The 24,057-nt window shown below is 50.3% G+C and overlaps 1 protein-coding gene across 1 annotated transcript in view; it reads left to right on the top strand.

Moving 5' to 3' along the window:
* Positions 1 to 24,057, top strand: part of TMEM132C (transmembrane protein 132C) — a 301,608-nt gene that overhangs the window by 222,308 nt on the left and 55,243 nt on the right. The window contains exon 4 of the mRNA XM_072802147.1: positions 17,679 to 17,862. Coding sequence (XP_072658248.1) covers positions 17,679 to 17,862 — 184 coding nt within the window. The remainder of the gene's footprint in view (positions 1 to 17,678; positions 17,863 to 24,057) is intronic.

Raw genomic sequence — 24,057 nt, 5'->3', positions numbered from 1 at the left:
AATTTATATAATGTATTTATATGAATATATTGTGTTTATATAAATACAGTGTGCACATTGTAAAGATATACTTAGCAGGATATATTTAGCAATCTCTGACCTAGTTTGCAAGACCAGAATTCTTCTCTGTTGTGGGTAAAAGGATTATCAGCTCCAGGGTGAACTGGGATCCAACTCGCCTTTTCCCACTATTACGTAAGCAGAAAAACCCACCAAACAGCTCTCCAGACATAAATATTCCTTAATGATGAGACATTCCCCCTACATCTTACTCTTTTCTTCTTTGCTTTTTAAGGGAAATAATCACCCCTTTTGTGGAAAGAAACTTTGTGGCTAGTGTTAAGCAGAAGTGAAGCAGGAAGGAGGACAGCGGGTTTGAGCGGGTTTGAAGGTACTTGATCCAAGATTGTAGGGAAAGCCCCAGGGGGCAAGCTGGGTGCACATGGGCTTGTTTGCTGTGGCCCGCTTCTCTTTCACCTGAACGCCTGTCTCCAGCCACGCTGGGCTCCCGTCCAGGTGACCTGTCTGCAGCACCAGCCCCCAAGGGTTGCAAGAGAGACAATCTTCCTGGCAGGTGCTCACAGCCTTAGGGTGCAGAGATCACAGTGTGGGGGCAGGTGGACAGGACGCACAGTGCTAGGGACCTGGAGAGCCTGATTCTCTCTCTCTCTCTCTCTCTCTCTTTTTTTTTTACTGGTGTTCAATTTGCCAACATGTAGAATAATACCCAGTGCTCATCCCATCAAGTGCCCCCCTCAGTGCCCGTCACCCAGTGCCCCCCACCCCCTGCCCACCTCCCTTTCCACCACCCCTTGTTCATTTCCCAGAGTTAGGAGTCTCTCCTGTTCTGTCTCCCTCTCTGATATTTCCCACTCACATTTTCTCCTCTCCCCTCTATTCCCTTTCATTATTTTTTATATTCCCCAAATGAATGAGACCATATAATGTTTGTCCTGATTCTGAGTGCGTGATCATCACTCCTCACATAGGGCACCCCTCACACATCCTTTAGGCCACAGAGGAGGAAGCAAATGGAGGCAGTTCTCAGTGCAGCCTCCTTTCAGAACGTTCCCTCTTGATGGTGGCGCTTGCAGTGGGTGTTGGCAACAGTAAGTGTTGGTGGCCAATTAAGCCACAAAAGCAACATCCCCAGAGTATCACATACAATGACTTGATTTGGATCATGCGTGTGGTGGCATCAAATCGGTCAAATCCCAGAGAGAGAGAAAGTGATCTTATGTCCCTGGTTTCTGCTGCATACCTCTGACGGGGCAGGTCGCAGTGCTGGGGGAGGGGGGGGCGGGGGGGAGTACTCAGGGCTTTCTCCTGCATCAGCTGGTTTATGCCATCCTGGCAACTAGACCTCATGTCTAACTTGATATGTTGGTATAAAATTCTCTGTTAAATGAATGTAAGTCTAATAAAAAGGTTATAGGCCAGTTATAGGAAAAACAAAGTAAATAATAGAACAAAGGGTACCTAGATTTGGCCAAAGGTCATGTACCTTTTTTTTTAATTTTAATACAAAGCTTTGGCATTAGCAATTCTTTGAAAAAAATTAAATGTACTAAAAATAAACACTTGTATGGCATGATTGGTAAATGATGCACAAAAATAGGTTCTTTTTTTCCTTCAAGGCAATCAGTCAGAAGGCAGTTTTTTCTCCTTCAAAACCACTCTACCTTGTTACTGCAGTGTTGATCTCTCCCGTTCTGGGAGTGAGCTCCCCATCCTGCATGAGAGCGAGATCCCCAAAGTTCGAAGTGGCTCGAGGCCAAGGGAGTTGTCACTGGTGAGGTCACCTAGGGCTGATCTTCGGTTAACTGCTTGGGTTCTGGTGAGCCTTTCCATGTCAAATGCTACATTATCAGTACATGACAAATTTGGCACAATTCCCAGGGCCTTCAAAATATTAAGTTTGCACATTGGACAGGTACAATGTTCACTAAGCCAGGGATCCACGCAGGACTTGTGCCCAATGTGTGTCCTGAGTTTGGAGATGTAGTAAAAAGACAACCATGCATCACACCCGAAGAGTACTCACTCCGGGTCAGAGTCTGTTCGAGGCACGTAATACATATCAACTCAGTTCATCTGGGTTCAGACCCTGGCAGGTGGACACCTGATCCCATGTTAAAGATGAAGAAGTGATCCAGAGTCTAAGAGAAATGAAGATCAGGCACCAGATGGCTGTAAAATCCCCTTCCGAATATCCATGTATGTGTGTACTTCTCTATCTTGTTACCAACTGATGTAGGAATAATTGGGGCCTTTCAGTCGTCAATCACCTTGGGCTACAGGAACCCAAACTCTGACCTGGTGTGTGAAGGATGCTGAGGAGAAAGTCAGGGGCTGTGTGCAGACTCATGGGTCTACCTCTTGCAGGCCAGGCTTGCACTGATTTTACGAGGACATTTGTGGCAGGGCTCCAGGCTGCAGCTGCCTGGCTGAGCAGCTGGAACTGGCTGGCAGACAGGGATGCCAGCATATATCATGCTCCATGAGGGGTCCTAGATTTTCACACTGGTTCATTACATGGAGGGGGTCAACAGACTTCCCAGGTGGACAGAAAATAAGCAGCTTTCCTGATGCAAAACACAAAGGCAAAAGACACAAGAAACAAAGCAGGAGTTAGCACAAAGTGTGAGGGCCCCATCTATTGACCATCTCCTGGCAACTGCCTTGCTCCCAACCCCAAGATGGCCTCCTTTTGCCCTCAGGATCAAGATGTTTCTACAGCATGCATCCCTCTGCCTACACACACACCCTCACTCTCCTCTGTCCCACCCCCCTCGGGGTCTTTGCACATGCTGCCCCTTCTGCTAGCTATGCTTTTGCAAGCCTCCGTTCATTTCCTTGGTGTCAGTTTAGATTTTCTTGACCCTCACTGCCCCTCCCCACATCTCCACCCCGTTATAGGCTCCCCATGACCTTCTCATTATAGCACTTTGTCAAGTTTTATAGTCATAGATTCACATTATTTATTGCCCATTTTGATCATTAATTCAGGAAGCTGAATGTCAAATGGGCCAGCAGTTTCTCACGTCTGCTTGCCATGCTTGCAGAAGTGCAACTGGTAAAGAAACAATGGACTCAAATAGATTCAGACAGCTTATTACTCACAGTGCAGCCGGCACCAGGAGCTTCCATTCTGAACAGTGTCCCCATCCCACCAGTTGGTCACTGAGTCTCAGGCTAGGGAGGCCCGGTGCTGTGGACTGAAGGTTTGTGTCCCTCTAAATTCAGATGTTGAAGCCTACCCCTTACTGTGATGGTATTAGGAGGGAGGAGCTTGGGGAGGGGGATCAGGTCATGAGGGTGGAGCCCGTGATGGGGTCGGAGATCTCAGTGCTCCCCAGCCCCATCTGCCCTGTGAACTGGGAAGAGAGTCCTCACTGCTGCATATGCAGGTGCCTTGGTCTTGGACTTCCAGCCTGCAGGACTGTGAAAAATACATTCATGTTGCTAACAAGCCCCCAGTCTGTGGTGGTGGCGATCAGAACAGTCCCGGGTGGAGAAGGCACAGGGGAGTCTCTGAGAAATACTAAGCTTGTAAGGACGCCCCCAAACTCACAAGGACTGCCGGCACTCCCGTCCAGACTTCAGACTTTGCCCTGCCCCGCGACACTGTCTTCATTTTCCTGGTCAGGAAACCATCTGCCCATTACTGCCAACTTCCAGGGCAGCTTGCAGGGCATGAAGGGCCGGCTCAGGGTGCACAGAAAGGCCCGAATCGGCTCCCGACACAGACGCCCCGGAGCTCTGAGTAGCTCTCTGATGCAGGAACACATGACAGCCTGGATCTGAGCCTCATCCCCCTATTACCAGTGCAGCCTTGGCCGGGGCACCTAAACTTTCCGCACCTTAGTCTCTCCATCTGGAAAGTAGGGATAACTACAGGACTCACCTAAAAGGGCCTTTATGAATACCCCGAGCTTGGAGCGGGGCCTGACACCCAGCAAGCTCTGTGCGGGTGCCGACTGTTCACCATCACAATACGCCTCCCAGACCTGCGCACCCAGCTCCCACCCCCGGCTGGGCAGAAGGTGCTTGGACTCACAGTGTTCTTTTGAGTGCTGGCCTACCTGGGCGGCTTCGGCCATGTGTGCTCCCTCCTGCCCGGCCCCAGAGGTAACTTCCTCCTGTTGTGGCTCTGTGTGCTGTCCACCTCCCCACCACCCCGGGTAGTGCTCTGCTCCCCTGCACCAGAAGGAAGGCTCTGGCAGGAAGAGGGGCTTCGTTCTATTGCTGTTGGGTCCCTGGTTCCTCAAAACCCGGCCTTGCCCAGCACAGACACCCAGTAGCTCATTGGTGAAGGAGCACACGTGGATCTCAACAGGTGCAAGTGGCCAGAGACCGCCTGCCGGGCACCTGGAGGCGCTCAGAGCTGCCAGCCCTCCTGTGCCAGGCGGAGGACTGCAGAAAGTGAGCAGGAACGGCTGTCCCAGTGGCTTCCTGATGCTTGAGTGCACAAGGGCCCAGGGATTGAGACTATTTTTCAGTGAGGATGATGTTTCCATTGCTAGTGTGAACACAGTATTATTCAATTCCCCACAGCCTTCTGTCCAGGGAGTCCACCTAAACGGAGCTTATTCTAAGATGAAATTGCAGCGTTTAAACTGATTTCTCAAAGGACAAGGTTCATTTCAGCATCTTTACTCTCTCTTTGGGCAGCTTCCAGACACCTAAGAATGGCTTCTACTAAATTCCGGGTCCCTTTGGATTGTCTCAGCTAAACAGTGCCGGCTTCAGTGCCGTTGATTTGAAAACTCCCCCTTGGCTCTGGGTGGCAGCTGCTTGAGGGAGCTGAGACCAGATCCTGGAGGGTTGCATCCCTCACCTCCAGTCTGAGAGGGAGAGAACCCCTCGCCAGCACCAGGCCTTCCTTACCATGCGTCCGCGTGGTCAGCCAGACCGAGAGGAAAACAGCTCCCCCGAGAACACAGTGGGGAAATGCGGTTTTGATCCTCCGTTTATTTTTCCATCCGCTGCGTTTTTCCCCAGTATCTGGTTCTCTTGCTGTGTCTGGCGATGGCTCACAGGGGAGACATTTGTTCATGGCATCTGCCTGCCTTTCACGCCAGCCCGCCCTGGCGTCGGAACATGAGGAACCGTTTAGAGTTAGAGGCGGCTTCCAGGTAGCTCCAGGGGGGCAGGGGCGTCTTCCGAAGCTCCTTGTCTCAGGGCTCCAGCTCCCCATAGAGCTGGTGTCTGCTGCGCGGGGAGCACCCAGCGCCCAGGACGCCCGAGCACAGCACAGGGGTAACTGGTCATTTGACCACGTCCTGCTTTTACTCCAGGGGAGCCTGAGCCCCAGGGAGAGGCCGGGATGACAGCAACGGTAGCAGGGACTTCGAGGCAGGAAGATCAGCTGGCGTCGGCCAGAACGATGGCCTAACGCAGCCACTCCGTCTCGACTCCCTTCCTTGCCACACTTGTCGGCGAGGTCCCAGCAGGGCTCGTCCGCCTAGTGAAGCCAGGCCGGCCATCCGGAGCAGGACAGACGGGGGATTCAGCTACTCGGTCTTTAAAGGGGGGGGGGGGGGGATAACCACCAGACATCAAGACATCAACCTCCCATCACAGCTCAGTACAGTAGGAGGCGGAGAATTCTCCAAAAGGGAACCACCATGCCATTAAATCATATAAACTGGGTGGACACTGGGAAGCTCAGAAATGAGAAATAGCCACTACATCAGGGCCACGCCATGTCCTGATCCCTGACCCAGTGTCCTGTCACACGGGGCTGCCTTTACGTGGGTGCTGGGGTGACGGACGGCACAGCCCTGAGGGATCTGCGCCCCTACACAGAGCAGGAGAGCCAGACTTCCCCATCTCCACTCACCAGCCGTTCCCACTGAACCCCATCTGTTAACGCTGATTTCCTGACATGCTTTGTCATGTCTGGAAGACGAGCCATTAGCATCACTGAAGACTTCTCTCTCTGTGGCGGAGGTGCTTCTTTTCAGCTCATCTAGTTTCTATTAAGAACACTTAATAAAAGCTCTTCCTAAGTGGGATGTGCCAAGTGGTGCAAGCATACTTAGTTCAGTTAGGAGGGAGGCTGGGCCCAGTGCCTGTCTTTGGGACACAAAAGGGCCTCTGGAAACCACAAAGAACATCTGCAAGGGAAGCTGGGCCGCCCCTTGGGCCCTAGGCAGAATTTGATTTCCGTAGTGAGCAGTGACAGAGTGCAAGTTCTTGAGGAATTTCAGTAGCTCTGCGTCACAGCAATCCATGTCCAGAAGTGAGTTTCCTCCCCCAGCCCCACCATGTCTCCAGCCTACTCTTGCTTCCCTGAGTCAGCTGGGCCCATTGGGTGTGCCCTTCTGGAATGTTTCCAATATGTGTTGCTAGGAAAGAGCAGGTGAGTGCCCAGGATGCACGGCTGATGCAAAGGGCACTGACGTTAACCAGGAATGATGGAGCTGGAGGTACAGCAGAGCAACGGGTTCATTCATTTACCAAATAGAGATGTGTTCCTCTCGTCCTATATCACCAGGCACCTCCATAGGCCTGGGGGTACAGCAGAGACAAAGACAAAGTTTCTCATCTCAAGAAGCTCACATCTTGATAGGGAAGACAGAAAATGCCAAACAACCTCTCCGGCAGTGAACAGTGCAGACTGAACACCTGGACACATGATTGGTCCTGGAGTGTGGGTACTGGAGAGGAGGGTGTCCTTGAGCTGAGCATGTAAGTGTTGGAAGGCACTGGCTTCTCTGCTGAGTGACCAGACAGAGCCAGGCATGTAAAGAGCAGCTGGAGCACAGGAAACACAGGAGACAAGGTAGGCGGGAGAGGATGTGACCAGGAAGGGACTCTAGGTTGTACTCTCACCAGAGTAGGAAGACAGACAGACGTCTAAGGATGTGCAAGGTCTTCTTGTGACATTATGGAAAGATGCCCCTGACTGTGGAGCCAAGCACAGACTGTGGTGAGACAAGAGTGGGGCATACAGGCGGCCACAATGGTCCAGGAGAGAGAGAGGACAAGGGCCTGCATGGACGCAGTCACAGGGAGGCCACAGAGCAGTGGGCAGATGCACGGCGTGTTTGGAGGCAGAGCCAGCAGGCCTGGCCGAAGGAGCAGGGACAGGGCGGCCTGCAGTGCAGGGGGCACCGGTCATTATTTGTAGTTGTCCGGCTGGAGCAGCTGGAGGACGGCGCTGCCACTTACTGCGCTGGGGAAGACCAGCGACCCGAGGATGGGAATATGAGCAAAAGCCTGAGGAACCAGGAGCCCTTCCTATCAGGCAGAGGGATCCTCTTTGTAACCCACACACGTGTCCAAAGACGATGGTAAAGAAAGAAGCTGCTTGTGCTGAGCCACACGGACCCTTGGCCCCCTGAGGCCCCACGTCCCCTCCAGCGTGAGCACTGATAGAGTTCTCTGCCCGCCCCGCAGGGTGCCACCACCCTCCACTGAGCTACCCACTCTCCTCGCTGGGACCAGAGGGATCGTCCCAGCCAATCCTTTCACTCCGCTACCACCACACATCCTTCAGAGGCTGCACCCCACCCCTCCCGCAGGGCTTGTCCTGCCTGTCTGCCCATCTCAAACCCCACACTCCTCCTCACCTGCTCCCGGAAGCCCAGCTGGGGCCGTTCCTTCAACGCATGCACCCAGTGTGATGCCTTCTCAACATTTCTTCTTTCCTTAACATAAAACAGGGACCTGACATTTATTAACACTGTATTTTAGGGGCACCTGGATGGCTCAGTGGTTGAGTATCTGCCTTCGGCTCAAGGAGTGATCCTGGAGTCCTGAGATGGAGTCCCACATGAAGCTGCCCACAGGGAGCCTGCTTCTCCCTCTGCCTATGTCTCTGCATATCTCTGAGTCTCTCATGAATAAATAAATAAAATCTCTGAAATTAAAAAAAAAAAAACCACTGGATTTTAAACCGTTAAAGGAATGGGTGTAATTGATGTCCCTCCCTCCTCCCCCACCCTGCCCCGCTCTGCACCACCAGCAGTGACGCAGGATGCCAGGCTCCCCTCAAGCTTCCTCCTGCAGGTGTTGGACTACTGTCCACACTGGCGCTTGCTGGGCTCCAGCCCACTGGTCTTCCTTCGCTCTGTAAAGGGTCTCCTTGGCCTCAGATCCCCCTTGCCAGATCCCCTGGCTTCCCCCCACTTATTGATCCAGCCGCAGCTCACAAATCACTGTTTTAGGACACCTTCTCCAACCCTTGGGTGGCCCTGCGATTGCCCAGCAATCGTGTTTGTGATGGGGCTTTGGAAGGAATGTGTGCCGGCTGTCTGCCTGTCCCATCTCCAATCTGATCCTTGCCCTTCCCTTGCTCTGTGACCCTCCAAACTGGATGCTTTCCAGGATCCCATGCCACCTGGGTTCTGGCTAAGGTCAGCCAGTGGGAGGCCCTGGTGAGAGACTGGATGGAAGAAAAGAGTCAGGGTATCTGGTGCCTTCTGTGCTTCTGATGGTGTCTTGGGCATGGGGTGTGGCTCCAGTTCCTATGGGGAAGCTCTCAGTGAGGATGTAATTCTCCCTCTGTGACCTAGCTCCTGGGTGCACCACCCCCACCCCTTGCCCTTTGTAGGAAGAGCTTCTTCCCATTCTTCCTGGGTGTGTCGGCATCCCATTTGTCCTTTCTGCCCACTCAAAGCCTCTATAACTACAGCTAAACCCCCTTGCAGAACTGCCTGGCGTGGGTCTGATTTTCTGACTTATGACCACAGTGTAAGCAGCATCCAGCAAAATGGGCCCTTCGAGGGCAAGGGGGCGGAAACTGAGGCAGAGGCGGTGGTCCAGGCCACCTAGGCCAGCTCCTGGATGTATGCTCTGGAGGAGACTGTCATCTGGCTGTGGTTGCATTTGCTACAAGAATCAGGTCTCTATATTTGAAGCTATTCCCTTAAAACAACAACACAAACAATAAACATTTCTTCTTAACCCTCGCTGCACATAGGGATACCCTAGAAGATTCATCAAAAGAAGAAAAATTATATCCCCTCTGGAGACATCAGTTGAGCGGTTCTCGCTGCTACACATCAGCTGAATCTGAAGGGGAGAGAGGAAGAGGTGTTTCGGAAAAGGATTGGTGTTTTTAAAAAGCTCACCAAGTAATTCTGTCATGCAACTGGGCCCGGGGAGATGAAATAGGGGGCAGAGGTGGTTAGTGTAGCATTTCCTGAGTGAGGGTAATATGGACCCCCCAATAAAAAGAGAAGTGGTCGAGCAACAATTAGACTCCTTTCTCAACTCCGCGGCAGCTCTGCCTGCTTGGAAAACACTGCAGCAGCTGGTGCTGCAGGAGGGGAGCAGGGACGAGAGCAGAGTGGCCCCGCGACATGCGGCATCTGTGTTCACTCTGGTCAGTCTCCTCGTTGCAGCTTTAGCCAAATGAACAGGGAACTGAGAGCAAGTTTGGGGTTGCTCCTCTTGGAGGTTTGTGACCTGCTGTGGACGGCAGGGCCCTCACTCTTTGTCTGTGGCATTGGATGGCAGTGCCTGGCACAAGGCAGGTGTTTGGTAGACGTTGGACAGACGAACGGCTTGGTGCTGAGCAGAGCACGCCTTCCATTCTAAAAGTAAAACTTCCCCTATATCCCTTCTGGTTCTTCCTGTTTGAGCAGCTCTTGCTGCCACTGAGACCCTCAACTCATCAATTATAAACATTAACTGTAAATTATACTTTTGCATAGTTAATTCAGCCTCCCATTATGTATTTAGTGGAGCTCAGCAGGCATAAAATTCAATAGCAAGCTTTGGAGCAGATCCAATTTCTGTCTTCTGTGATATTCAGAAAACACAAAGTTTTAGTAGTGGACCTTGGAGCGTGTCTTTCCTGGAAGGTCTCCAACGGGCTCTGCTTTTGGCTTCTCTCTTGGAAGGAGTTCAACTCTTCTGGGAAGGCTGATAGCTTCAAAGGATGCTTCTGCCCCCTTCTCTCCACTAAGCAGAGACTCCACCTCCTTCCTTGAGTGGAAATTAATATTAACCTGACCAGTGGAAGGAAAGCAAAGTGTGAATATCAGCGAACTTGGCTTCTGGAGGAATCGCTCATTCATTATTCATTCGAAAGTATTTACTGAGCGCCTCCTCTGGTCAGTGCTGTGATGTATCATGAGGATTTAACAGTGACAGCGCAGTGTCCTTGCTCTGACGCAGCTTGCACTTCAGAAAGGGAGGCAGATGGTGAATGACCAAATGCATATAAATGTCTAATGTGTCATGTGGTGATGCAGATAAAGTGGCTGAGTGAGCCATGGATAATGGGGTGAATGCAGTGATGGGTGACCCATCATGGTGTCTGGGGAAAGTCAGTGCAAAGGCACTGAGGTAGAAAGAAATTTGGAGTCTTTGACTAATACTAAAGAGGCCAAAGTAAAAAAAGTTGGGAAGGAAATAGTAGCCAAGGAGCAGTGCAGGGGGAGAAGGACACTGAATTATTGAAACGTGGAGGATGGAAGTGACTTTCCAGTTGCTAATCCCAAGGCAAGGCTCTGAATGGTCACTCATTTGTTACACCGTATTCAACATCCGCTAACAATGGCACTGGGTGGATTTCCAGTCTGCAAACTCCAGGGTGCAGAACAATATCTACAACTTTCTTCTCTCATCTGTCATTGCACTTGATGTCTGCCTTAGATGCCCCCTCTGCTCCACAGCAGAAAAGTCAATCTGGTTGATTCCAAGGTTGCTAAGGCATTTCACGTTTCAGCACAGCCTGTCAGTTTATTGAGCTCTACCTGATTTCCCTCAAGACGGGCCCAGTGCCAAGAGTCAGGTGACTTTGGACTGTGGGGTTAGGTCTTCAGATAGATATTCCATCTTCCTGCTTCACCCACAGGGGAGCCATCCTGTGCTGTGTGTGGTCACTGTTCTGCTCTGACATTCATGATGTTTCCATGTTTCCACCTGATCTCTGAGTGCACCGCCGACGCCCCTCTGCAGGAGACCGAGGCCAGCTCGGGGTCTGCTTCCATTCTCTCTGTCAGCAGACCAGTAATCTTCCCTGGCACTAGGTGAAAATTCTGCTGCTCCCCTGTACCACGTGGAGCTGTGGGAGGCCAGGCAGTGGGGTGGGCTCCTCAGGTCCTCTCCGCCCCTGGCATGCCTGGTTGATTCTGTTCGACCTCTGCTATATCCTGCTGGGAAAGTGCAGAGGTTATTCAAAAGTCATGAAAGAACTGTATCAGTCAGAGCCTGCATCCCTTCTGTGTTGCTGTGTAACAAACTGTCCCAAGTTCACTGTCTTCAAATGACTATTTTTTTCACACAATAAAGAGGACTTTTATGGGCAATCCCTTTATTGGCTTTCCCTAGGCTCTCTTATAGAGCAAAATGTATCAGGCACAGCAGCTTGGTGCTAGGATGGCTGGGTCTCTCTTGTTCTATATGATCTTGTATCCAGGCATCCTCACGTCCCAACTGGATCTGAAGGGACTCAGTGCTTTTCCCTGGGGGTAGAGGCCACCATGGCAGCATCAGAAAACTCAACACAGTAGCTACAGAACCCCAAGAGCCTTGGGATGATGTTTGGATCCATGCCTCTTCTACCAGGACCTCCAACGTCCTCTGGGCATCTACACGTCTTGAAGTGTGACATAATTTAGCTAAAATTTCAGCTGCTTGGGGATGAATATGTCATCAATTCCTGGTATGTTAGGTTAAGGAAACTGCAGGCTGTGTGGAAAATACAAGCTAGCAGGAGTGCCTGTGCACAGCTGAGCCACTGTGTGGCCCAGGAGTCCCTGGGGCCAGTAGGGTCAAGGGGGGGAGCTTTCCCACAGGAAGGGTCTAGAAGAGCTGGATGCCTCCATGTTCTTTCTCCTCATCTGTGATGGGCTCTGCTTGCTCTATGGTTTTGTTCAGCTTACCGGTGTCCATCTCACATACCCCAGTTTCTTTTACTAATTGGATTAGTTGCCAACATTTACACAATGTGTAAAACATTTACCTTCCTAAATATGCACGACACCCTGCAAGACCAAGGTGTATATCCCCATTTCAGAGATGAGGAGACTGAGGTTTGGGGGTAATAAGAGCAATGTCCCAAGGCGAGGTGTACAGTTCACACCCAGGGCTTTGCCTCCACAGCCTGGGCTCACACTCACCCACCATGCTACACCAAGGAAAATAAGTGACAGGATCTGGGCCAGCCAAATTCAGAGGCAGAGTTGGATGTGAACATGACACCCAGGAGGGACAGTTAGGTCAGGACCTGAGGGGCTTGGGTAAAGTCCTGTTTTTCCCCCACCTGCTGCATTCATCAAATCCCAGGACTTGTGACCTCAGGTGGACAAAGGTTTTCAAGTCCTTCCAGGTTATTGAACAGTAGAAATATTACAGCAATAATAACTACCATTTGGTGAATATTTGCTTTGTATGTTCTACACATGTGTTATGCCATTTATCCTTGCAATGGTCTCATGAGGTTGGATTAGCACAGAACAAGAAACTGATTCTTATCGAGGTGAAGTTAGTGGTTTCCAATCCTTGATGCATATTAGGATCACCTGGAGAGTCCTTAAGAATGCCAGGCTTCACTCCTAACCAATGAAAGTAGAATCCCAAAGGTGGAACTCAGACATCAGTTTTTTAAAGCTCCTTCACCAAATAATTCAAGATTACTACCAATGGTAAAGTAATTTACCCAGGATCACTCCCAACCCCACTAAAGTGTGAAATCAGAATTCCAACCTGTGTGCCTGATTTCAGAGCCCATGGTTGCAATACCTACCCAGCTGTATAGACACTAGGATGCAAAAAAAGTCATAATAATTAGGAAGTGAGATGCTTGGCAATTCCAGAGGATCTTTTTTGTGTATAGCAGTCATTGTTGACTGCAGCCACACATTAAAATCACCTGAGCTGTGAAAGTACTAATGTCTGAGTGCCACCAATCTTAAGATTCTGATTCCATTGGTCCAGGGTAGACCCAGGTATCAATAATGTATTCTCTTACTCTCCCCAGGTGATTACAACACTCAGCCAAGCCTGAGAACCCTGCTTTATAGGACAAGAAGGCTCAGATTATTTCCATGAGGGCTGTGATTCTCCTTTGAAGCAATGTCATTGGTATCAATGTGATTTGCAGTAGAGCATTCTCCTCATTCCTTCATATATTTTCTTGCTCCTATAACATTTTAGGCTTTTTTAAGTCAAAACTCATAATCTAGTCCAAGAGTGCTTGGAAACAGGACAATCTTAAAGGCTTTGCTCCCCCATCTGCCCTTCTCTATTAACCTGCATTCTGAATTCTGTCTTGCATGCTAATTGCAGAAAGCAGGGATGAAAGAGTTGACTCCCTCAAGAGCAGGCCAGATCCCTCCCCAGTAGTCCTGGCATATTTTAGGGTGTGTGATCACAGCCAATCAGATATCTCCACTCAGCCCTTTGAATTTTAGGATGCATGATGCAAAGAATCAAGGACAGTTGACAATGAGTTTTGGCACCATCTTTTTGGATGACAAAACAACTGGTTTTGTCCCAGGTTCTTGTAACTTTATTTTGCTCCCATCTACTCTCCGTGTCTTTTTTCTCACACTTTTTCATCATTTTGAGGCACTTGTCAAGTTCCATTTTGTCTGCCAGCCCAAGGTACTCTGTTGCATGCTACACGCCTCATGAGCTGAAATCCTTCAGCACCGTGGAGAGCTCTCAGAGATCCTCAGGGCATCAAGTTGACCTTGGGTCAATAGGACTATCTAATAAAGCCTTCCCGGAGGGGAAGTGTGTGTCCTTTGCCTTCATGAAATTCACATAAAGTAGAATGAATAAAATAAAAGCCTGGGCCGAATGACTTGTTCTCCTGGACCAGCTTCCCTATTATGAAGTTGATTTCTTAATTTTGTTAGCCTCATTTCTTTCTGCAGGCATTATGCTGTCAACAGTGGCTGACACCCCGTAAGTGGGGAGGTGAAGTCCTGCTGGCCTCTTCACAAACACACACCCGACTCCATTTTCTGGGATAGAAAATAGATAGAGTTCAATAGCTAAAAGGTTTGGTAAATTGGGTTTCCAGTAGTCCAAACTTTATTATGACTATTGGGGGAATTTATTTGTTTTTGAGTAAGAGCTTTTTTTTAAGCCAATTTTGAAAATTTCTTTCAAGGGTTACTGCAATAAATCTACACTATTGATTTAGCAAGTGGTGGTGCTTGGGCACTCTCTGGAGTCACTTAAGTGTTTAAATTCTTCTCTTTATTACTCCAGTAGTCTCATGCGCCCCAGATGGGCGGGCATGGAGGGCTCTTAGTTCCTTCAAGGCAAAAGCTTAGGAAAGATTTCTCTCAGCTCAGAGACAGCAGGAAGGCACCAACCACAGACAGAACTGCAGACAAATTTCTTCTTTCTTGGTCTCCCTCTTCCAGAGAAATGTGTTTTACCGTGGTATCGTCTACCAGGACAGCTATGGAGTAAATGCAAATCTGAATGAACCCCAGTATGCATTGAATGGCAGACATAGCATCTCTGCCATGGCTTGTTCTCAAGATGCTCCTGGACCAGTCCTAGGGGGTATGTTTTCAAGGGGCCTTCAGGCAGTCAAACATCCAGTCACTGAGGACAAATGTATCTTCAAGTCCTGCTGAAAACAAGGATGGTTAACATTTATTAATATTTGCTAGAGTGAAAATGTTCTAAGTGCATGATAGTTACTCACTCCGGTGCATATCTTCATATCAACCCTGTGAAATAGGAAGGAGTAGTGTCCCCAGTTTGCAAACAGGGAAAAGAAGGCTGAGTTGCATGTAGGTACCCAGCTAGTGAGGCCAGGGTTTGAACTCAGAAGGTCTGTTTGGAAGCCCACAGCATGATCGTACTGCCTGCTGTATTTCTTTGGCAGAGTTGTGTGTTATAATCTTGATTCCAATCCCCTGTTTCCCTCATTCTTCCATCTCTTCCTTCTTTCCCACCTTTTCCCTCCTTCTATTTCTCCCTTCATCTTTTAAATAAATACTTCTTGGGGCACCTGGGTGGCTCAGTGGTTGAGTGCCTGCCTTTGGCTCAGGTCGTGATCCCTGGGGTCGTGGGATGGTGTCCCACATTGGGCTCCCTTCAGGGAGCCTGCTTCTCCCTCTGCCTATGTCTCTGCCTCTCTCTCTCTCTGTGTCTCTCATGAGTAAATAAATTTTAAAAACATTAAAAATAAATAAATAAATACTCCACCCTCATGTCACTCTGACCCAGGATTCTGTACAGGCCCAGTATTACAACAGGTAAGGTTAGAGCTGTTTTTCATGTTGCAGGAGTAAAGGGGATGACATTAAGGACCAGCTCTGGTCCCACAGCCACCGCCATCACCACCTTGGTATGCTCAGGGCACTAGGACCACAGTTTGAAAATCCTCCCCCTGCACCTGCATTGTCTCCAGCATCTGCCACCTCCAAGTGTGGCACTTCTATGAAATACAGGAATACTACTTTCCTCAGCCAGAGAGAGCAAACTGACAGCCAACAGAGATGCTGCTTGAGCCACATTGTGGCTAAAACATTAAGGTTCTTATATTTTAAAATCCAGACGTTTTTACAGAAAAACTGCAGGATGAAAAAGAAATTTTCATGATCCATGAGGAAGCTGTTGGCTGGAATGAAGTGACCAAATAAGGGCAAGTCTGTCACCCAGGGAAGAGAGAGGCCAGGCCAGAGCAGGTGGGAGGAATTTCTGGAGGCTGAGTCAAGCAGGCTCAGAACCCTGCAGGCCTCAGCTGCCTGAGCAGATTTGAGGCTCTTAGTTTAGAAATGCTCCAGATTCCAGACACTTCTCCCTCATTTTCCAAGGCAAGTAATTCATTCTTGAGATTGCACCGTTCATGGATTGATGCACTAGACACTAGATTTATGTCTCCTCCCTGAGGGATATCCAGCATCTCATAAATCATGATTTTCTGGGCCCTGCTTCCAGCCCAGAGAGCATGAGGCAGATTCATGAGTCCCAGGGCTTTGGTAAGTGTGGTGATCTCCCTGCTACCTCCTGCTCTGGCCACAGAGCAGCACTGAGCAAGATGAGGTGGAGAATTAGCATTCTGGTTGCTGAGCAAACCCCCTAAAGACTGGGCAGGTGTGTCCTTATTGTCCCAGCAAAAGGAAGGCCTTCTCTAGCATTCTCCATACTCTACACTCTCCAGACTGGTGCATAGTAGAGATGCCATCTTCAAGCATACTTGTTTCCTTCTTGAGGTGCTATGGAAAATTGCCCTCAATTGTCCTGAAAACAGGTAGACCTCCCAGCTGATGGCAGTGGGAGATGCTGGGACAAGCTATACCCCCTGCACTAACAGTGATGCCCAGCAGACAGGCCCCACCGCTGGCTTCCCAGCTCCCCAGACTCCTGCCCACCCTCCAGACCACACTGCATGCCTGGGAAGCCCTTCCTTCTTATTTCCACCAGTGACAATTTTATCAGTTCAGCAGCTCCAGAAAGCTCTCCAAGTTCCCCTACCCTGACCTCCTAAAACAAGTGCTGGCACTTTTTCCATAAAAGTGTAGATAACACATAGGTTAGGTTCCACCAGCTATCCATTACCTAACAGCATTGCTCAACCCCGCTCTTGGCACACGAAAGCAGCAGAGACGAAACGCACACACGAGTCGTGTTTCCACAAAACAATTCATGAAAATGGGCCACAGGCTGGATTCAGCCCTTGGGTGGCAGTTTGCTGACCCCTGCATGGGAGACTGTGGCTTGGTGTCCTGTGATTCCACACTTGGCCTCCAGCTGCCATGGGGAAGAAAGCCGTGGAGAACACAGGTGGGGGGCAACCCCAAACATGCTTCCTTCAGCCTGACTGTGTGGTCGTGAGCAAGCCGCCCCCTTTCTGGGCCTTAATTTCATTGTCTGAAAAACGAGAAGCATGGATCTTAGTTCCCAAAGCATCCCAATTGCTGGGGCAAGCTTGCTCCGAATACACATAGTGTGGGGTCACCTTGGATTTAGGGTATTGATCGAACTGCTTCTTTGGGGACCAGAGAGTCCCTGTAGCTAATGAGCCCCTCCCTGGAAGCAGAAGGATGCAGGGCAGGTCACACCATCTCCAGGAGAGCCAGCGACATGAGCCAGGGACAAGGCAGCGGGGAGGAAAGAGGCGGGAACCCCACCTGCTCTGCGGGGCTGCACGGAAATGGTGGTCCTGTCTGCCTGGCTCAGCGACCCCAGGGCCTGGGCCCGAACTGCCCCTACTGCTGCCACAGAGCAGCCGGGTCCCCTGGAGCTGCCACATCCTCACCAGCTTCCCAGTCTGCATCCCCAAGGAGGGGTCTGACCTGCTGCGGGCTTGCACCTTGCTGCAGGGAGCCCCTGGTCCCTTTGTGCTTCTAGAACTGCGGGAAATGCTAAGGTGGGTTAAAGGTGGTGGATGAGCTGCCTGCAGCCTCTGGCATACCCGAGAAACAGAGCCCAAAAGGTGCCCAACCTGGTTGCTAGGTCCCCCGGGCTCACACTGCAGGAGTGGAGCCAGTGGGCTCGCTGTGGTCTGAGGAGCAGCACAGACACCCATTAATGTGCCTGCTTCAGGCTCTGCCCAGATCCTCCTGCTGTGGGTCTTGCTCTGTCCCTAACTCACAGGTGGCGCCCTGGTCTGTGCTGCCCCCAAAAGGCGTTTGTTTCCTCCTTAGACTCTAGGTACTGTTGTGAGGGAGGCGGGCAGGAGAGGAGGGCCCTTCCACGGAATGAAGTCAGCCTAAAGCGATGCTCCTTTGCTCCTTTTCCAGAAGCAGCAGCCTGTTCAGTGAGGTCATGCAGATGAACTTTGAAATAGCCAGCTTCAGTAGCCTCTCGGGGACTCAGCCCATCGCCTGGCAGGTGGAATATCCACGGAGAGCGACCACCGACACCGCCGTGTCCGAGATCTTCATCAGCCAGAAGGACCTGGCTGGCATCGTTCCTCTAGCCACGGTAAGATGTGCGGCCACCCCTGCACCCCGTGGCCTTCCCTCTATCTGTCCCGGGATGCGTGCCACCCGTGCCTCGGGGAGTCGCTGTACCATTTCTCAGCCTCGGTTACTTCCCTGCTAGCCTCACGACACTCGCTCTCACTGCACCCCATTTATCATTGACTTCTCTGGTTATGCCACTTCTTTTTATTCTCCTGTTCCTATTTTTAAAAAAGATTTATTTATTTTTTGTTTGTTTATCTGTAAGAGACACAGAGAGAGAGGCACAGACACAGGCAGAGGGAGAAGCAGGCTCCCTGTGGGGAGCCCGATGTGGGACTCGATCCCGGAACTCTGGGATCCTGCCCTGAGCCAAAGGCAGACGCTCAACCACTGAGCTATGCAGGCATCCTGTCCCCTGTTCCATTTTTAATAAGGAAATGTTAGGTCACTCTGTATATTGGTCAGGTAAGCTAGGCAGGGCTGCCACAGCACACAGCCCCACAAGCTCGGGTGGGTAACACAACCATGGCTGAAGTATTTAGGGGCTCTGCGTCGTGTGGGGTCTCAGGGGTCTCCATGGACGGGCCCCTCACCATCTTGTAGTACAACATCAGGAACACATGGCCCTCATGGTATCCATCACCGAGGAAGGGGTGGTTGGAGAGTCACATGCTTTTCTAAGCAATGGCCTGGAAATGACGTGTGACTCTTCCATATGATGCTGTTGGTCATAAGGAGTCTTGTGGCCTCATCAGGTCTCCAGAGGGTGCAGGGGGAGGGCTGAGTGAACACCACAGTCTAGCTCCCCACGTGGCAAGTCAACATGGCCTGGACCCACACAGAACACAGCATGAATATAGCACACACAAACTCAGCCGTGACTTCTGGTTCGACCTCGTGGCCGCTGGGGATGAGCACGGGAGAGAGCATGGTGAGAAGCCACACTGCCGTTTTGCTCTGTGGTCACGCACCTGCTCCTGCCATGCCAGGACCATTCTCCAGAGCCATGCCCGCGCTTGACTCCGCACCACAGGGAGACACCCTGCCGGGAGGTCAGAGAGGATGGCGTTTCAGAGGCGCGTGGAGAGCACTTGGAAGTTCAGCTACAACGGTTTTTGCCAGAATCCTCCCTCCTTCACATGGAGCCTGGCATGGATGTTGTAAACCTAATTTCTGCTCAGCTTTGGCATAAGCATGCTTCGTCGATACCAAGCTGGGAAATACATCAATTAGGATTCTTTAGGTTCCATGTTGACAAACTGCCACCCAGTTGGCATAAGTACAACAAGAATCTACTGGCTTGTGTGGCTCAGAGTCGAGGATCCATCCAGGCCTCACGTCCACCTGATCTGGACTCAGCTCTGTCTCTAGGACTATTTTATTCTGCCTCTTGGCTTCCCTCTGCATTGACTCATGATGGCAGCATGGCTGCTAATACTCTTGCCAAATGGTTCAAGCCTGAGCCCAGGAAGAGCACGTGGTTCATTTCCAGAAACTCCAACAAAGTCTCACAGTCATGACGACTCCTATGGGATCATACCGTCTACCTGAAGCATTGCCCATAGCCGGGATGTTACACATGTTGGAACAGACTCTGTGGATTTTCTGCCCTTGCCTCACCTTGCCTTGCCTCACCTTCCACCTCAAGCACCAGCACATTTTTGCCTGAGATTTCTTTCTCAGTCCAAAGCTGTCCTTCCCATCTATGCAGCAGGACTGATGTTGTCTGCACTTCACAATAAACCACTTGCAATGGAATCCTTCTGGGAAAATGCAAACCAAGATATGGGTCAGCTGCACAAACCATGAGAGAAACCAAAGAGCTTTCAGGATTGTTTTGCTAGAAGACACAAGAATGGACACCAGGCAGCACATGGACACACAGCCCCTCCTGATACCTGGCATGCAAGGAGTTGAAATGCCTTGTCCAAATAATGAAGCCACTCTGTGAACAGGACTCCACCACATACAACCTCAGGACCAAACTCAGCCTCTGCTTGTGTTTCTAAGTCAAATTTTACAGGAACACAGCCACATCCGTCCATCTCTGAATGGTCCATGGCCACTTTCGCTCAACACAGGAAGACCTGAGTATTTGTAGCAGGTGCTGAGTGGTGCACCACCCCTAAAGTATGTACTGACAGCCCTTTCTGGAAAAAGCGTACCAATCTCTTCTATAGAAGAACTGAAATAGGTATGTCTCACCCCTGGCTGTACATGTGCATCACCTAGGAGTCTTTAGGAATTATTGTGGTTTGGGCCCCTCCCTGACAGATTAAGTGAGGATCCCCAGGGCTGGGAGGCAGGCACTGGTGGGCAATTCCATGGTGCAGCCAGAGTTAGAGACAGAGTAGCATCAAAGCTCCCTTTGGGACTTAAAATGCCATTACTCTCTTATTACTGTTATCAGCCTGCCTGGTAAGAGATTGTAAGTGTGAGTGTCACTTGGCAAAATTACATTATGGATTCCAGGAAATAGATAAGTCAGAGATCTTTGAGTTATACAGATGACTCATCCAACCCAGCGGACTCAAACGTGGTTCATGTAACTAAAACATCTAGAAAAGCGTTCTCAAGCTAATGTGTGTTGAAATCTGCTGGAGATTTTTCCTACATGCAGATTCTCATTCAGGAAGTCTGAGCTGGGTGTTTTCTAAAGGTCCTGAGTTATGCCAGTGCTGCTGGTCTGCAGACCATCCATGGGGTGCCAAGGATCCAATGCAGCAAATGATGTCATCAAGGAAGGTGATGCTTTCATCTGTGTGTTCCCCCGGCTAGACTCACTCTGCAGGTGGCTGTGCCCCCAGAGCTGCTCTGAGCATAGCATCGTGTCCAGCAGGACAAGAGGGAAAGCCTTGCTGCCAACACTCAGGCCAGTCTCCGGGACTGGATCTGATTAGAACTAATTGGCTTGGGGATCCCTGGGTGGCGCAGCGGTTTGGCGCCTGCCTTTGGCCCAGGGCGCGATCCTGGAGACCCGGGATCGAGTCCCACGTCGGGCTCCCGGTGCATGGAGCCTGCTTCTCCCTCTGCCTATGTCTCTGCCTCTCTCTCTCTCTCTCTCTCTCTCTCTCTGTGACTATCATCACTAAATAAAAATTTAAAAAAAAAAAAAGAACTGATTGGCTTGGCTCGGGTCACATGACCAGGCTGAAGCCAATCACCGAAGCCAAAGGCTGTGATGCTCAGATCCGTGGGGCCTGAGGAACTTGCCCCCAGGAGCAGGTGTAGAGGCTGAGAGCTGGTGGGTGTGGTGCACGGTGGGAAACTGTGGCTGCCACCAAAAGAGAGGGGGTGGACAGGCGCCAACAGCACATCCTCACCCCAGAAGGCGTCATCTACCGCCAGGAGCCGCTAAAACTCTGAGGTTGAAGAATGATTCCTCTTGACTTCACACATCCGAGAGGAGGCGTCAACCATATATAACCATGGGGCCAGGTTCAGTCTGCCGCCTGTTTTCATAGCCTGTGCCAAGCAGGGAATGGTTTCTGTATTTCCAAATAGCTACAGTTTAAATGATTATATAAGCAGCTTTTTAATAAGCTCAGTTTTGCCGCTTGGTTGGCAAACCCTAAAATACTTTCTATCTGACCCCTTAGGGCAAAAGTGAGCAGGCCTAGGATGTGAAACTTTGACCTATCCTACCTAGTTTAAAAAGATAAGGCTTTCAGATACTGTGAAAAGTGAAATCATGGTAAGGAGAGGAGATCTCATCTTGCCATACTTTTCAAGGGGCCACAAGAAGGCCGTCTTTGAAGCAAGATGTAATTACTTGCAGTGATTGTTTTTGTAACGCTTTTAAGGTAAAATGGAGTGACTACTTATGTCATACTCAGAATCCATTTGTTTGCAAGTAACTGTAAGTGAATTCAAACTGGCTTCATCCAAATGATCTTTGACGGGCTCACATGGCTGAATACCGCTGGGCTGTATTCAGGTGCTTGTGTGATGTCCTCATTTTGCATCCCCTGCAAGGTACGGTTTGATCTCAACTGGGCAGAGCAGTGTGGGATGTTTGGAGCTATGATGACAGGCACACAGAAAGTGAGGCCGTTTGGAGGAGCTTCTCTTCTCTGTTTTAGTTTTTTCAAAGTTTTTTTTTTTTCCAAAATGAATTTTAGTACAGTTTTAGGCAGCCAGAATGTAAACTTTTATTGGAAGCAACTAGCAAATAGAACTGAAGCTTGAATAGGAGATGAGAAGTTAAAAAAAAAAAAAAAAGTAAACAAGAAGCAAATCTGTATGTTACCTGCTGGCAGCCAGTGAGTCGAGTGGTCAGGTCATGGAAAAAGTTAAGTCAATTACCCCCAATTGATGCTCATTTCTAAAGAAATCCAAATGTCAGAAAGGTAAAACAGAGGATTGCAAGATGGGAAATCTGCCTCATTGGGGAAGTGCTCACCTTCAAGCCAGGCCTTTTCAAATGCCTTCCTCAAACCAGGTGGAAAGCCAGGAATCCAGACTCCTCAGTGACCTTGGGTCCCCCTCAGTGGCAGCCTCCAGCTCCCATGGAATGAATGAAATAGGACCAGAAAGGGTCTCAGCTCTCCTGCAAAGTGAGCCATCGAGATGGGAGTCTCTGAGCCATGCTGACCCTTGGCACTGCTCTGTGTGGAGAGCACTGATTCAGAAAGCCAGCATTTGCGCACCCCCCCTTTCATGCTTTCTTGGCAAAGGGCCCTCTGGTTGCTGGGAGGGAGGGAAGCCCCGATCTCAGCTCTATAGCCTTAAGCACCCCGTCCCTCCAGTCCCTGCACCTGCCTCTGCACACACAGCACGTACTTTAAGCCCAGAGTCAGGCAGGGTGGGGGATGTACAGAGAGAGGGGTCTGCATGAGAGCACCCAGGGCAGCCCAGGGCAGCACAGACCACCACATGAGGGAGCATTGGAAGCCAAGGAAGTTTTGAGATTCAGTTCTTTCACATAAGGAAGGAATATTCACATCACAAGTTGAAAGCTCATGAGTAGAGGCCTGACACAGACTTCCAGGTGGCAGTTTCTGTACACTGGTGAAGTGTCCAGGGGTAGTGGTCTCTTTTCAAGAATAAAGGGGCAGCAGAAGACATTCAAGGTCACACTGCACCTTCACAATGTGCAGGCCATTGTGGATGTTCACTGTGGTCGCCCCGGGGAAACCAACAGCAAACTGACAACTCTGGCTCTTGGAGTGCATACACTCTGGGGTACACACACTCCAGGGTTACATATACTCTGGGAGTGCCGGCACTCTGGGGGTGCCAGAGGGCAGCAGACATGTAGATACTTCACAGGATAGGACCGGGTAACAATAAGATGCTGCTGTGAAGACATGCGATGCAGGGCTGGGGGTGGAACATAAGTGTTTCTAGTTCCAGTCATGCCTCCATGTTTAAAAAAAAAAAAAAAAACTAACTAAATCTTATGCGTAGCCTGGAGAAGGCAGGAACCTCTAATTTGGGCAGGTGTAAGGAGACGCCCTCTGCTCCAGGACTGATGGACTGAGTTCCAGATTGAGTTTCCTGGGAGGTGGCGAGATTTACCCTGATTTTTAAAGAGTTTCAGACAATTACCATTTTTTTGCCTTTGCAAACTAAAAATGAAGTCATTCTCCTTGACCCCTGAAACATGGTGGGAACTTGCAGGGTTTTTCTTCCTTATATAAAGCTTTCAAAATTTCTAGAACGTGTCCATGTCTCTCCGCATAAAATCAAATTTAAAATAAAGCGGCTGTCGCCAGGGCTCTTTAAAGCAGAGATTGCTACGTGTTCTCACATCTGCAGAATGATGATCTTAATCCTCACCTCTCCGGGGCGTCCCGGAGATTCATTAAGGTTTGAGAAGTGCAGGGAGCCCCAGGCCAGTGTGCGGCAGGCAAGGATGGCATGGGGGCGGGTGGGGGCGGGTGTTGGCAGTGGCCTGTCCCCCTGCTCTGCTCAGCTCTGGGCCCCAGGGGCTGGCCTCCATGAACGGCAGCCTCCAGTCTCCCTGGGCCTCTGACATCTACTGGGGTTCAGCCAGTGGGAGGACCGGAGGTGACTGGATGGAGCCAAGAGAGACAGAGGCTCCTGTTGTGGCTTGAATGATGACCCCGAAAAGCTATGTTGCCGTCCTAACCTCCTTCCACACCCCCTCATCCCTCCCTGTCTTGCTGCAAGTCCTCCAGAGGCATGGTCTTCTCTGCCTGTGGCTCCTGTCCTGCAGGGGAGCCTGTCTTCTGTGGTTCTCCTCCTTCGG

This window comes from Canis lupus, chromosome 27 (assembly GCF_048164855.1).
Source record: "Canis lupus baileyi chromosome 27, mCanLup2.hap1, whole genome shotgun sequence".
Classification (NCBI taxonomy): Eukaryota; Metazoa; Chordata; class Mammalia; order Carnivora; family Canidae; genus Canis; species Canis lupus.
The sequence above is the reverse complement of the archived record's forward strand: the minus strand, read 5'-3'. Positions and strand labels throughout refer to the sequence as shown.